At 43.2% G+C, this 13,524-nt stretch overlaps 1 protein-coding gene across 1 annotated transcript; it reads left to right on the top strand.

Moving 5' to 3' along the window:
* The first annotated feature begins 6,415 nt into the window (after positions 1-6,415).
* On the top strand, positions 6,416-11,012 carry SOST (sclerostin). The gene is made up of 2 exons (XM_054088538.1): positions 6,416-6,938; positions 10,108-11,012. Exons 1-2 carry the CDS (start codon positions 6,719-6,721, stop codon positions 10,527-10,529), a joined length of 642 nt encoding a protein of 213 aa, XP_053944513.1. The 5' UTR covers positions 6,416-6,718; the 3' UTR covers positions 10,530-11,012.
* Positions 11,013-13,524: the final 2,512 nt, after the last annotated feature.

Raw genomic sequence — 13,524 nt, 5'->3', positions numbered from 1 at the left:
AAACCACCAACAACAAAAAAAAAACCCCAGACAAACAAAGATTAACTTGCACGCACTTTATCTTTCACCTGTTACTTAGAACTCAAAAATTCCAGTCCATTAAAGAGCTAAGAAACCATTAGGCATTCGATTTTTGTTACTCTTCCACAGATTGTAAGAAAAAAAATAGTTGTCAGATTGAAAGCAGAATGATTTATTAAAATTGAGTTTGTTTATGGTGATGGGTTTTTTTATTGGTCAGTATCAAGGAATGTAAATCATAGAATCATAGAATAGTTTGGATTGGAAGGGATTTTAAAGATCATCCGGTTCCACACCTCCCACTGGCTCAGGCTGCCCAAAGTGCATCCAACCTCATCTTGAGGACCTCCAGGGATGGGGCAGCCACAGCTTCCCTGGGCAACCTGGGCCAGTGTCTCACCACTCTCATGGGGAAGAAATTCCTCCTTATATCCAGTCTAAATCTGCCCCTCTCCAGTTTATCCCCATTGCCCCTCATCCTATCCCCACAAGCCTTTGTGAACAGTCCCTCTCCAGCTTTCTTGTAACCCCTTCAGATACTGGAAGCTGCTCTAAGGTCTCCTGGGAGCCTTCTCTTCTCCAGGCAGAACAACTCCAATTCTCTCAGCCTCTAATCAAGACATACCAGAATTTGTCCTCATATTCCAGATGTTCTTTTACTTGCTAGGACATTGCTCGCTTCAGTATACTCCGACACATTTATCTCACTACAACAAAAGCAATTTAACAAACATTTTGTAACACGACGGTCAAGAGGAATAATTAAGACAATGCTATATACTGATTTTTAAAATTGAGTTCTAAGACGGCAGATCCTATTTCGAGTTACTCATGGGTGACTTAATAACAAAATTATTTCTAGCTCTGCTTTTAAAGGAGGCTAAAAATAGCTGGAATGTCAGACCTCTGCTCCCGGAATGGATTGTACCTTTCCTCTTTTAGTCCTATCGTGCTGTTTGAGCGAAGTAACGTTACAGATTGCCTGCTTTAGCTGGCCAAGAAGAGCTTATAATGCCTCTAATCCAGAATAATATGCTGTATACCTCTAAATTTCTGACTGTCGAAGGAAAGATCGTATAAAAACAGGAATGAGAGCCTCTATATGGTATGAAACAGAGAAAGCACCAGAAATAATACCTTTTTATTTTTCTGAAATCACTGCCCTTTGCTGTTCCTTACAGGAAGGTATTTTTTTTGAAACAACTATTTGTTGCAAATAGCAACTCTACATTTTTTGGAGTCGAAACCTCTCGGTTAGAGCTAAAATAGCGTGAGCTGGGTTTCCATGAATATGTTTCTCCTGTAGCAGTGTGATGCTTCTTGTGTAGGTTGCGCTCCGGAGAAGGGACGGCGTCGCTGTCAAATATGCGGTTATCGTAGAACAAAGATATCTACCATGTCAAATCCGGCACAAAGAAAGGAAAAGCAATAGCTTGGGGTTTTTTTTGTACTTAAGAGTTAGTGAAGTTGGAGAGGGGGAAGAGCGGAGGCGAGAAGCTATTAGCACTTTATAGCAAGGAACAAAGAAGAAACTCCAAGTAGATAAAATAACACCTGAAAAACTAAATTCGCCTTCTACTCGTGCTGACTTAAATCTTTCTCAGCCATTGCATAAGCACAGGGGAAAAGTTTATAACTAAAAAATAAGCTTCAAAGAAAAACTAACGTTTTCTGAGTGCTTTCTTTATCCTTCGGTCCTGCAGCTGAGCCTACAATGTCGACGGCAAGTGGTGCATCTAGCATGGTACTGAACCATAGGTGCTGCCAGGAAAGGCTTCGTCTTGCAATACGCCACTGCCAAAAAAATGGACATTAAGTTATTTCAAACTCAGAACTAATAGCATCCAAACGCAGCACTAACAGCCTCAATATGTTGTATTGTAATTCCATTTTTGGCTGTTGAGCCTCTGTTGGAACTGGGCATGTTCTTCTCCTACAACATAACTATGCCTGGCTCCCCTCTTCTGGGGATGTGAGAGTTAATTCGTCTTCATGAAAGGCTTTGAAGCTGAGAAGCACTGCAGATAAGAACGCTGCGCACTCTCCGAGTTACAAACCAAACTTGTGGCAAATATATCTTCCTCCTGCTGAGCAAAGAACAACAGCAGAAAGGATGTTTGCAATGATTGTTTTCATCATTTCAATATCTTCATTGAACTAGAAGCAGGGTTTTCCCCTTTCTAAAAAGAGTTCTGCTAATTTACTATATATTTTTTAGCCCAGAGGGACTTTTTAATGGAATTTCACTTAGTGTAGCACAGAGGTTTCTTCTAAAATTACTTTCTGGGTTTCACCAATGAGTATAACTGAAAATCAAACAGGCCTGAGAGGTATCTTCTTCATGACAGTGAGCATCCTACTAATTTCTTCTATTCTGCAAAGACATCCATGGAAATCAATTAAGTCTTGACGGGTTTTTAGTTATTTTAATTCCAGCATGCCAAGGTCGCTGGTGAGCCGACTCACCAGATGGAGCTGTAGGCTTATTATTCTTCACTAGACAGTCATCATTCCATCTCTGAACAACACCGATGCGCAAGGCTAATGTATTCTTGTCTTCTCACTGAAAAAGGCAAGCCACTAGAATGATTTATCAGCGCTTTTACTGGTGGGAGAATATTAAGATTCCATTTATTCTTGGCTGCTTGGAGGGGATCGCATCATAGCATTGAGAGCGATAGATTCACAAGGTAGTATTGGACTCGGCAATATTCACAAGACAGATAAGAGGTGGTTGGGCAAGGGTGGCTTAGCAGCATCTTAGAGAAAGAACTGCTTGAGAAGCGAACGAGATCTTGAACAGATCAGAAACTGAATTCCTGGGCAGCGTGTCCACAGGTAAGCTTAAATTATAGAGATTTCTCTGTCTTAGGGTTGGATACCTGACAGACACCCCTGAGCAGAGAGGGGTGCGGTGAGCACCAACATTACAAGTGACACAACTGATCGCAGAAACTGGTTGGTATGTGCGTGCCTTCCCAACACAGGGCTGCGATGCAAGCGCAGCAGGACAGAAGCCTCAGATTCAGGCTACATATATGATACCAATTTAATCCTTGTCCCTGCTGCCCAACGTGTCCAATTCCTCCTCAGCATGGCTGAGAGGGGAGGTTTTTCAGCAGAGAAAACAAGATCCCAGGTCTGAATATAGAGGATCCAAAGTCAGTCCCACCCTGGTGAGTGAGGGTTCATTCTGAAAGCATCCTTGATATGTCTTTTTTTCCCCTTGTGTTTCATTAACTATGCAAAAATCAATCTTTTTGGGGGGCCAAGACCACATCTCTGCTTTGCTGCAGAAAATACTGTGAGCGGGCAAGCAGCTACAGATCATCGAATGGTTTTGTACCTAAGGAATCCGAGTGTCTATGGGATTTAGATTCTTTTCTTGCCCCTATTAGGCTGCTTGTGGAGCAGAAGTTTTAAGCCAGAGGCCAAATATAGCTTCTGATTTTCACTTTCACTGTATTTATGGTATTATTTCTTCCAGTGAGTAGCACAGATGAGTGTTAAGACAGCTAGAGTGGATTAAGTGCTTAGAGAAGCTGCATCAAGAAAATGTTTATGGTTTATGTTATTAACCATAACCGAGCTTTGGGGGGTATATGAAATACTGAAAACATTTAAACAGAGGAGTGAATATGTAGCAAAGGTTCAGTGATTACCAGTACTCAGTTTTCTCCTGCCTCGCTTTTCAGCTGTGCTCTGCTGGGATCTCCATTCAGGCACGGTCTCAGTTAGTGGATACCAACCCAGGATGGGATTCCTCTCTAGCAAGAACAATACCAGCTTAAAAAAAATCTTTGTTTAGTTCCTGGTCATCCTTAGATTTGTTCAGTTTAAAAAAAAAACCCACCTGAAAAAAAAATCCAACCAAAACCCCACACCTTTTTATTCCTTTGAGGGTCATTAGAAGATCACATATAGATATTTCCAAAGGAAAGAAAAGATCTCTCTATTACAAGGTGTAAAAGCAAAGCTTGATAGGATTGTATACCATGTATAACTTAATCATGGGAGTCTAGCCTGTTCTTTGGAGTTAAAAGAGATAGACTCATGAAATCATAGAATCATTAAGGTTGGAAAAGACTTATAAGATCATCCAGTCCAAGTGTCAATCCAACCCCACTGTGCCTGCTACACCATGTCCCAAAGTGCCACATCTACGCGCTTTTTTACCACCTCCAGGAATGAAGACTCCCCCCCAGCCCTGGGCAGCCTCTGCCAGGGCTTCACCACTCGTTCAGTAAAGAAATTTTCCCCAATACATAATAATGTCCTTCTTGTAGCAATGGGCTCAAAACTGAACCCAGGCTTCAAGGTGTGGCCTCACCAGCACCAAGCAGAGGGGGATAATCCCTTCCCTCCAATACACAAACCAACCAGCCAAAATCTCCAAGGAAGATCACCAAGCTGGTGTCTGCCCTTTCTTCAGAATCCTTTTGATTTGGTGGGCAATCATGTGGTGCCCCTGTGAAGCTGTCTCTCTTGCTGTGGAGTGGGTTTCACCTGTAGCTCGGAGCCAAAACTCAGCTTACTTCTAAGTGAGAAAAATTATGCTTGGAAAAAACATTTGCAACAGCTGAGTGCTTGGGTTTCCTGTATTGGAGAGACCATCATGAACTGTTTTGAGTAAAGGAGGTAGCTATTAATGAATGCTAATTGCTGCTGCTGAGGTTGATGATTATAGAGGAAAAGCAGTCTGAGGCAAATTATGCCACAAGAGTCTGCAGTAAAGACTGATCTCCTGACTGGCTACGGAGAAAAAGAAATCATAGAATCATAGAAAAGTTTGGGTTGGAAGGGACCTTAAAGATCATCCAGTTCCAACCCCTGCCATGGGCAGGGACACCTCCCACTGGCTCAGGCTGCCCAAGGCCCATCCAACCTGGCCTGGAACCCTTCCAGGGATGGGGCAGCAACAACTCCCTTGGGCAACCTGGGCCAGGGCCTCACCCTCTCATGGTGAAGAAATTCTGCCTAATGTCTAGTCTAAATCTGCCCCTCTCCAGTTTATACCCATTCCCCCTCATCCTATCCCCACAGCCTTTATGAATAGCCCCTCTCCAGCTTTCCTGTAGCCCCTTCAGGTGCTGGAAGGTCACTGTAAGATCTCCTCGAAGCCTTCTCTTCTCCAGGCTGAACAACCCCAACTCTCTCAGCCTGTCCTCGTAGGGAGGTGCTCCAGCCCTCGGATCATCTTTGTAGCCTCCTCTGGACCCGTTCCAACAGCTCTACATCCTTCTTACATTGAGGATTCCAGAACTGGACACAGTATTCGAGATGAGGTCTCAAAATCTTGTATAGAGAAAATAGTGTGTTGTGTCCCTCCGTAAAACCGGAGTAATTTCTGCAATGGTAGGATGTATAAGATGTGGGCTGGAGGAAAGGAGGAATGGGAGCAGATAGTAAGGGCACACAGCTGTTTGCAGCACAGTGCGTGATTGCTTTTAGAGATTCTTTGAAATATTTGGAAAGGAGTGCTCTGCTGAGAATGCTAATCTCTGTGTTTTGGGGCAGAGAGAAAGGGGAGGAGAGAAAATATATCGCAAGGTATTTCAGCTACCGTTATTTCAGGAAAGGACCATTGTGCAGAGCAGGTAGGCTAAAACTCATCAGACTGCAGACCGCTAGCACATCCGTTGTGTCTCTGTAGGTGTCTAAGGCTGACGAGGTGAAACATCCTCAGATCATTGCTGTTGTTTGTATTTATTATTAATCATAAAAGATAAGGCCATGAAGATGATCTTAGGGAAGATCATCTTGATCATCATCTTGAAGATTGAGATGAGATCTTAGGGAGAAATGTTTTCCTGTGAGGGTGGGGAGGCCCTGGCCCAGGTTGCCCAGAGCAGTGGTGGCTGCCCCATCCCTGGAGGGGTTCAAGGCCAGGTTGGATGGGGCTTTCAGCAACCAAATCCAGTGGAAGGTGTCCCTCTTCTCCAGGCTGAACAACCCCAACCCTCTCAGTCTGTCTACATATGGGAGGTGTTCTAGCCCTGTGAGAAAGAGTGTGTCAACAAGCATGAAATACAACATCCTGGCTGTTTATCCTAACTAACATCTTCCAAGTAGCCCATTTTTTAAGGGAAACTAAACAAAACAACTTCTCTTTCCTGTTTCTTCCAGTGCATTTGGGAAACTAAACGTAGAGCTCCGTGTTTTGTAAAGACAAAAAAAATGCTACTGCCCAATCATTTGCCTGCAGAGACTGGAAAAGTACAACTACAGAGCTGCAGCTTCTAGATCTGCTTATTTAATAGCAGGGGGAGAGGAAAAACAGTAAAAATCAAAAAGCCAAAAACTTTTGGAAAAGACAATAGCTAAAGCTTCAAATATAGAGGTAGAAGTAGGTTTTAATTATACTGTTGTTAGAAAAAATCTGCAGAAGGACTCGTCAGGTTGCAATTCATCCTCATCCTGTCAATCACCGGTGTTGCCCAGCACAAAAATGAAGCGTCAAAAATGAGAAGTTTTTACATAGAAGTTGTAGAATATTGTCACCAGCCCACCCCCACACACCCATTTTATTTCACAGTAACAAAAGCTGAGATGAATGAGTTGTTGTCTGGCCCTTCCCACTTTGTATAGTCATTGGCTGGCTCGGTTCTAAAAAGGATTTAAAAAAGGGGAATAATGTGCCTTTGCCGGGGATCGGAGACTGTCAGGGTGCTGAAAAGCTGATCCGTGAGCTGCCACCATGCAGATCTCTTGGGCTGTGTTCTCTCTCTGCGCCTTAATACAAATTGCATTTCGATCAGTGGAAGGGTGGCAGATGTTTAAAAACGATGCGACAGAAATCATTCCAGAGATCACTGAAAACACAGAACCACCGGTGGAGGAGATTTTCAGCAACAACAACACAATGAACCAGGCGAAGCATGGAGGAAGACACATACAACAAGCTCCAGAAACTAACGGTAAGAAAATTAACATCGTTATTCCTGTTTTGGAGCCAAAGAGGTGGTTTGCAGAAGAATATTTGGTATAATGTATGTTTATTTATTAAAACCTTTAGGTGTGGACCTCATGCTGGAAGTGTTTGGGAGTTACATCTACTATTGAAAAAGTATCGGTGTAAACCTTAGGAGGATATAACAGAGTTTACTGATGAAAAATAGTCTCTATCTATTGAACAGCCCTTATGTGCTGCAAGGTGCTCTCTGCAGGCACAACTGCAATATAGAAAACCTGCAGAAGATTAAGCACTTAAATTTCTCTGTGTTTTGTAGGAGAAGAGCACTACGAGGAAATACCACAAGTTATCCTTCTGTCTTTGATGTCAGGGCAATGGGTTGCCAGGGGGAGTTCATATAAATTCTTATTTAGACTGGGTCACACTGGTGAGGTCTAAGATCACACAGCACGGATGGCACACGGAGGTTGCATTCAGCTAGAGGAGTGCGCTCTTTGCCGTCCTTTGCCAACAGCCACCTTTCCAGCCAGATTCCAGGAGCCAAAAAAAGCTGTTACGAATGCTTAAAGCACTCCTCAAGGGGAATTCACGCCCAAGTGAATAGGAGGGAACTTTATTTTGCAATTTTGGAATCAGTCTGGCTACTTTAGCACCGCTGACACGCTTCATAAGGTATTGTCCCTGCGTTTGGCCAAGGGTCTAAGCTTTACGAGGAGACACGAGGGATGGGGAGTTAGCACCAAACAGAGAAAGAGAGTTTTAAAGGGGTGTTCTCCTGGCAAATAAGGTAAGCCCGGTCCTCCAGCCTGACACATTTGTCTCCCAAATGCACGTAGCGACAAGTCCAGCTTCCAGTTTCCACTCTTATGCGCTGCAGATCTGAGCTTGGCTGCTTTTTCTTGGCATAGCTGGAAGGGACTTGTGGTTTCCTGCTGCGGCTGTGGGTTAAGGTGTTTAAAAACCAAACCATTAACAGTATTTTTTAAAAGAAAACAAAAAGGAAGTCATGTCGTTGAGAATGCGACTTTAGAAGGGTCTTAAATCCCTAAAAACTGGAGCGCACAGCTTCTCACTGGCAGCCCCACCAACCAGTAGGTCACAGCAAAGTGGGATTGCTGTTACATCAGAATACCGTCATTTTTTAGCCTCTTCCTACTCTGACAACGGCGGAAACCTGTTCCAGTGGTATGGGCGTGTTTTTGAAGTGGAAAGGACATTTACTTAAGAAAGAGAGAGTGAAGGAAACTGAACAGTTATTTGAGATATACAATGGTCTTTCATACTTATCCTAATGTCTTCCAACACAAGGAATTAAAGTGATGCTCCCAAGTGTCCAGACCTTCCCAGGACACAGACGTTGCACCAGACCATGAGTAATTTTGCAGTATGAGGAACCTGCACACATACAGGACATATACGTACAGAAAATAAACCTATATAACTGATGCAACCCCCCCTGTGTTTAACTGTCTCTGCCTGTGTGCTATGGAGGTACAGAACACATGAATAAGAGCACTTTTTTTTTTTACACAGACATTTATAATTTTCTTAAATACTCAGGGAACCTGGGATTAGATGAAGTGCATATGGAGTTCAGGTGTCAGCATTTTTGCCCAGGATCATTTCATTTCATTAATGCAGTCCTTAAAACTTGGAAACAATGCAATCTCGCTGTGTTTCGATAGATATAAACCTATATAAAATCATGTTTCCGTACTTCATAGGAGAAACAAAAATTAAAATGTCTATATAAATATTGTTCTATCCACCTGATTCGTGGTCAGAATTCTCTTTCGATGTGCTAAGGAGGGAACCACCTCATACACAGTGAGGAGAGTTTGTAAGCTGACCTCTATTTGTAAGCTGACCTTTGATTTCCACCACAAGTAGCATTCCTGAGTTGAAACTCTTCTTTTGACTATAAGAAGAACATTAACTTGTGTTTACCTGGACGAAGTTCTTCTATAAACACCTTAAACAATAAAATTCTATGTCTTCCAAACGAGTCAATTAGCCAAGCGTGCCGCTTGGCAAAAGAGACGCCTTTGGAAAACATCTATTCCTACAAATCTAAACCCTTAGTACTAAAAAAAATCTTTTCTTTCCCTATGTTTCATTTGCCTGTAGATATCTATTGAGACAACGGGGGGAAAGAACTACTGTAAAGTTCCTAATCAGCCAGATTAGCCGTCTGATGAGAATTATGTGAGATGTGAGACATCACAGAGGGCCGTAAACTTCAAAAACCTAATGCCTAAAGAGCAGGAATTTCTTAGCGTTGTTGTTACCTGCTAATTCCTCTAACGTGGAACACAATATAATAGATAAAAGTCACTTAAGGAACACTTTTTTTGTTGCAAAAGAATCGACATCTGGAGTCAGTAGAGTTAAACTACAGCAGTGGGGAAGGGTTTGCTCATGGGTAAATGAAGGCAGGAGTGACTGCCACTGCTGGGCTTACACTTCAGCAGCTTCGCTGCCCACCTGCACAGCCAAAACATAGAATTTACCTAGTGGCAAGAGAAGGATTTTATTCATCAGTTTGTGCATTGTTATTCAAGGGTCTCATAACTAGAGTAGCCAAATAGACAGAAGCTGCACGAGTGAGTCTTTGGAGAAGCTCTTCCCAAAATCTGCCATTCAAGATCATAGAACCATAGAATGGGTTGGGTTGGAAGGGAACTCAAAGCCCACCCAGTCCCACCCCCTGCCATGGGCAGGGACACCTCCCACTGGATCCGGTTGCTCCAAGCCCCATCCAACCTGGCCTTGAACCCCTCCAGGGATGGGGCAGCCACAGCTTCACTGGGCAACCTGGGCCAGGGCCTCCCCACCCTCACAAGAAAACATTTCTCCCTAAGATCTCATCTCAATCTCCCCTCTTTCAGCTTCAAACCAGTCTCCTTTGCCCCTGCCCTCCCTGATCCGGAGCCCCTTCCCAGCTTTCCTGTAGCCCCTTCCAGCCCTGTAAATTGCTCAAGGGTCTCTCCGCAGCCTTCTCTTCTCCAGGTTGAACAACCTCAACTCTCCCAGCTTGTCCTCATGTGGGAGGTCCTCCAGCCTCCAGCTTGTATCTAGCTCAAAGCTAAGTATCTGCTACAAAAAACCATAAGAATTCTTACTCAAGGACAGGGAAGAAAGTAGCTAATCCTTCATGTGTTTCCTGTTTGCAGATGCTTCCGACTTCAGCTGCAGAGAAATGCGAACCACCCGCTATATCACAGAGGGGCCTTGCCGAAGCATCAAGCCCGTCAAGGAACTGATCTGCTCTGGTCAATGTTTCCCCTCACACGTCCTTCCCAATTCTATTGGGAGAGGGAAGTGGTGGCGTCAGAATTCCATGGATTATCGCTGCATTCCTGCTCACACTCGTACGCAGCGCATCCAGATGACTTGTCCTGAGGAAGAGACTCGGACTTACAAATTCCGAGCTGTCACCTCCTGCAAGTGCAAGCGCTACACTCGTTACCACAACCAGTCTGAGCTGAAGGACTTTGGAAAGGAAACCGTCAGGCCTCAGAAAAACAAGAAGCCCCGTCTCTCCAGAGCTAGGAGCAGCAAATCTAACCAGCATGAGTTAGAAAATGCTTATTAGAAGGTGGCTCTGAGTGGTACAGCCTAGCAGCTCTGGATATTTGACCAAACATCAAATGGTTCTCACAGGCCACAGCATGACGTTCTGACTGCAGTAGGTTCCAATTCCTTCTGCTAAGCTGGGTCAAAGGCTCACCTAGTCAAAAACCTATCAGATTGTAGTAATTATGGTCTGATAAGAGAATGAGATAAACTGAGCTGGAGGTAGTAACACCTAAATTCTATCTCAGAGGAGAGGGACACCTTGGAGATTCACGTGAGGTCACGGGGCTTGTACATGTAGGAAGGCAGAGGAGAGCGAAGCTATTACGGTGACAATCACGCTTTGTTAGGAGTCATTCTACTCACTCTATGTGAAAAGAACAGAGATAGCTTTCCCACTTTTCTAAGTGCCACGAAGCAGGACAAGCGATTAGAGAAGCATTGGGAGAGTTGGCGCTCTCTGAATGAGGTGTAGGAAGGGACAGCAGCGATTTCAACAGTTATCGGGACTGAAGTCCAATTGTTTGGAAAATCAACATCCCAGCAGATAACCTCATGCCCAAAGTTATTTCCTCTGAAACACAAAAACCAAAATACAACACTTATATTTTTAAAACAAAAGTGTTACAACTGTTCCATAATTTTAATTAAAAGGCTGTAGGGTCAAAACTGGGATTTAATGGCTAAAACCATATTTGGTTTAGGGACAATGATTTAGTTTAGGAACAACTGAACAAATTGTACTAAGTGGAGCAGATTAATGGAGTAGATGCTCCTCTTTAACCAGAGAGCCTCGGTGATGTTTGTCCTGCAAACAGCTAACGGTGTGCATAATTTAACATAAAATACTGATTATTCCTTATTTCCTAGAACACCATTGACTTCAGTATCAGCTTAGATATCTCAATTTGCATTTTTCGTTCTGCAGAGTTTGGGTTATCTGACCGCACATTTCATAGCGCTGAGGCCGTGCAAGCCAAGTTCTGGGAGTAAGGTGCTGGTTCTGCATTAAAAGTGAGCCTCTGCGAGTTTTAAAGGGATTCATTCCTCTAGAAAAGTCTTTGGTATGTGCAACTTTGTCTTTAGTTTGACAGCAACTTTTCTTTACGTAGCTTCTCAACGTCCAGTGTTTTTACATTACAGAATATCAGTAGACAGTGTATCGTCACGTGCTGTATATACCCCGTAGAAGTGCTAAGCCAAGGAGCAGCGGAACGCTGTTTAGGATGAAAACAGTTCCTCGCTCTTCTTATTTTCTCTGTAGAGTTTATACTGAAATCATATTAACTATGGAAATTTGTGATGTCGATAGGTTTTGCAATTATTTTATGTGGGACCAGGACCTAGAGAGAAAAGGGATTGTTCCGGAGAGAGGATTACATATTTATTTTTTTTCTCAGAAATTATTTATGCAATGGTTTCCTTGTAGAGAATGAGAAATAATACTACTTTAAAAATATTTGTCTGTTGCTTTTAATTTTAAATACATTGTTAATAAAGTAGAAACACTGATTAATTGTAGGAAGACTCATTGATTTTCATAGCATATAGCCAATTTGCTGCAATTACAGAACAGTCAGGGTGTTGATGCCAATTTCTGTGTCAAGGTCCTTAATCCCTAATCGATAACCCACACATAGAATCATAAAATCATAGAATCATAGAGTCATAGAGTCAGAATCATTGAATAGTTTGGGTTGGAAGGGACCTTAAAGCCCATCCAGTTCCAACCCTCTGCCATGGGCAGGGACACCTCCCACTGGATCAGGGGCTCCAAACCCCATCCAACCTGGCCTGGAACCCCTCCAGGGATGGGGCAGCCACAACCGCCCTGGGCAACCTGTGCTGATGCCTCACCACTCTCATGGTGAAGAAATTCCCCCTTATATCCAGTCTAAATCTGCCCCTCTCCAGTTTATAGCCGTTTCCCCTCATCCTATCTCTACAAGCCACTGTAAAAAGTCCCTCCTCAGCTCCACCCTGGAACTTCTTGCTCCAACTCATGCCACTTCTCATGGAAAAAGCCTTCCTGGGTAGATGGGGAGCTCAGAGCTATTGCAATATTCTCATTCCTACTTCCCCTGGTGAAGATAAATTCAGCCCATTTCAGTTTCCCTCCTATCCTCAGTGAAATGATGTCGTAGACCTACGTCCGTTTTCATTTCTAAAGTCATGTTCTTGAAGAAACGAAGCCGTTTTCCAATGAAGCCAGGGAAAACTGAGGTTGGACTGCACGTAGCATGCAGATCTGCCAGGACAGCTGGAAAGATGCCTTGTCAAGGCAGCCAGTAGCTAACGTGTCCTTTCCCTACTATTATTTGATATCTCACATAAAAAGCTAATACAAACAATTGTCATACCCACGACAATATTTTCCAGACTTATCTTTGACTTCATGAATTTAGAACTCGGGGCTTCATTTTCAGAAACCAGCAAGAACACCTGCAAGTGTTTCTTAAGTAAGAAAAGCAGTTCGGTTCCTCTGAAAAGCTCTTCCACAGTCTCACGGGCATCTAAAGTCGCTGGGTTATTGTGAAAGACTAACTTAGAGGCAGGACCAAGAGGCTGTTGGTACCCACAAGGTCCCAAAGCTTTTGCAACGAGGTTCAACGTTTTGATTATAAATTGCACAATAAAAATAAAGCACATAACTTCACCCAGCAAGGCCCTACGTCCAAAAATCACATTATGCGTGCGTTCTGCAAATGTGGTTGAGAAAATCAGCATCATGAAATACAGAGGGAATAAACATGTATTTTTTTAGCCGTATGACATCAACTTATAATTAGCTTGTTTCACTCAAATTAGTGCACCATATGGTAGCACAGAACAACTGTTCTATAGTAAACAGGCTCAAAAGTCTTACATTAACATACAACGTATTTATATGAGGGTGGATTGAACAGACTCTGTGGCTGTAACCTGGAATTTGAATGAACTGCCACTTCCCTTGACGGGCAAGGAACGCAGATCCTCGTATGAAGCAACTCACGGCTTAAAATAAAGCCGGTCCA

Source organism: Cuculus canorus, chromosome 25 (assembly GCF_017976375.1).
Source record: "Cuculus canorus isolate bCucCan1 chromosome 25, bCucCan1.pri, whole genome shotgun sequence".
Lineage (NCBI taxonomy): Eukaryota > Metazoa > Chordata > Aves > Cuculiformes > Cuculidae > Cuculus > Cuculus canorus.
The sequence above is the reverse complement of the archived record's forward strand: the minus strand, read 5'-3'. Positions and strand labels throughout refer to the sequence as shown.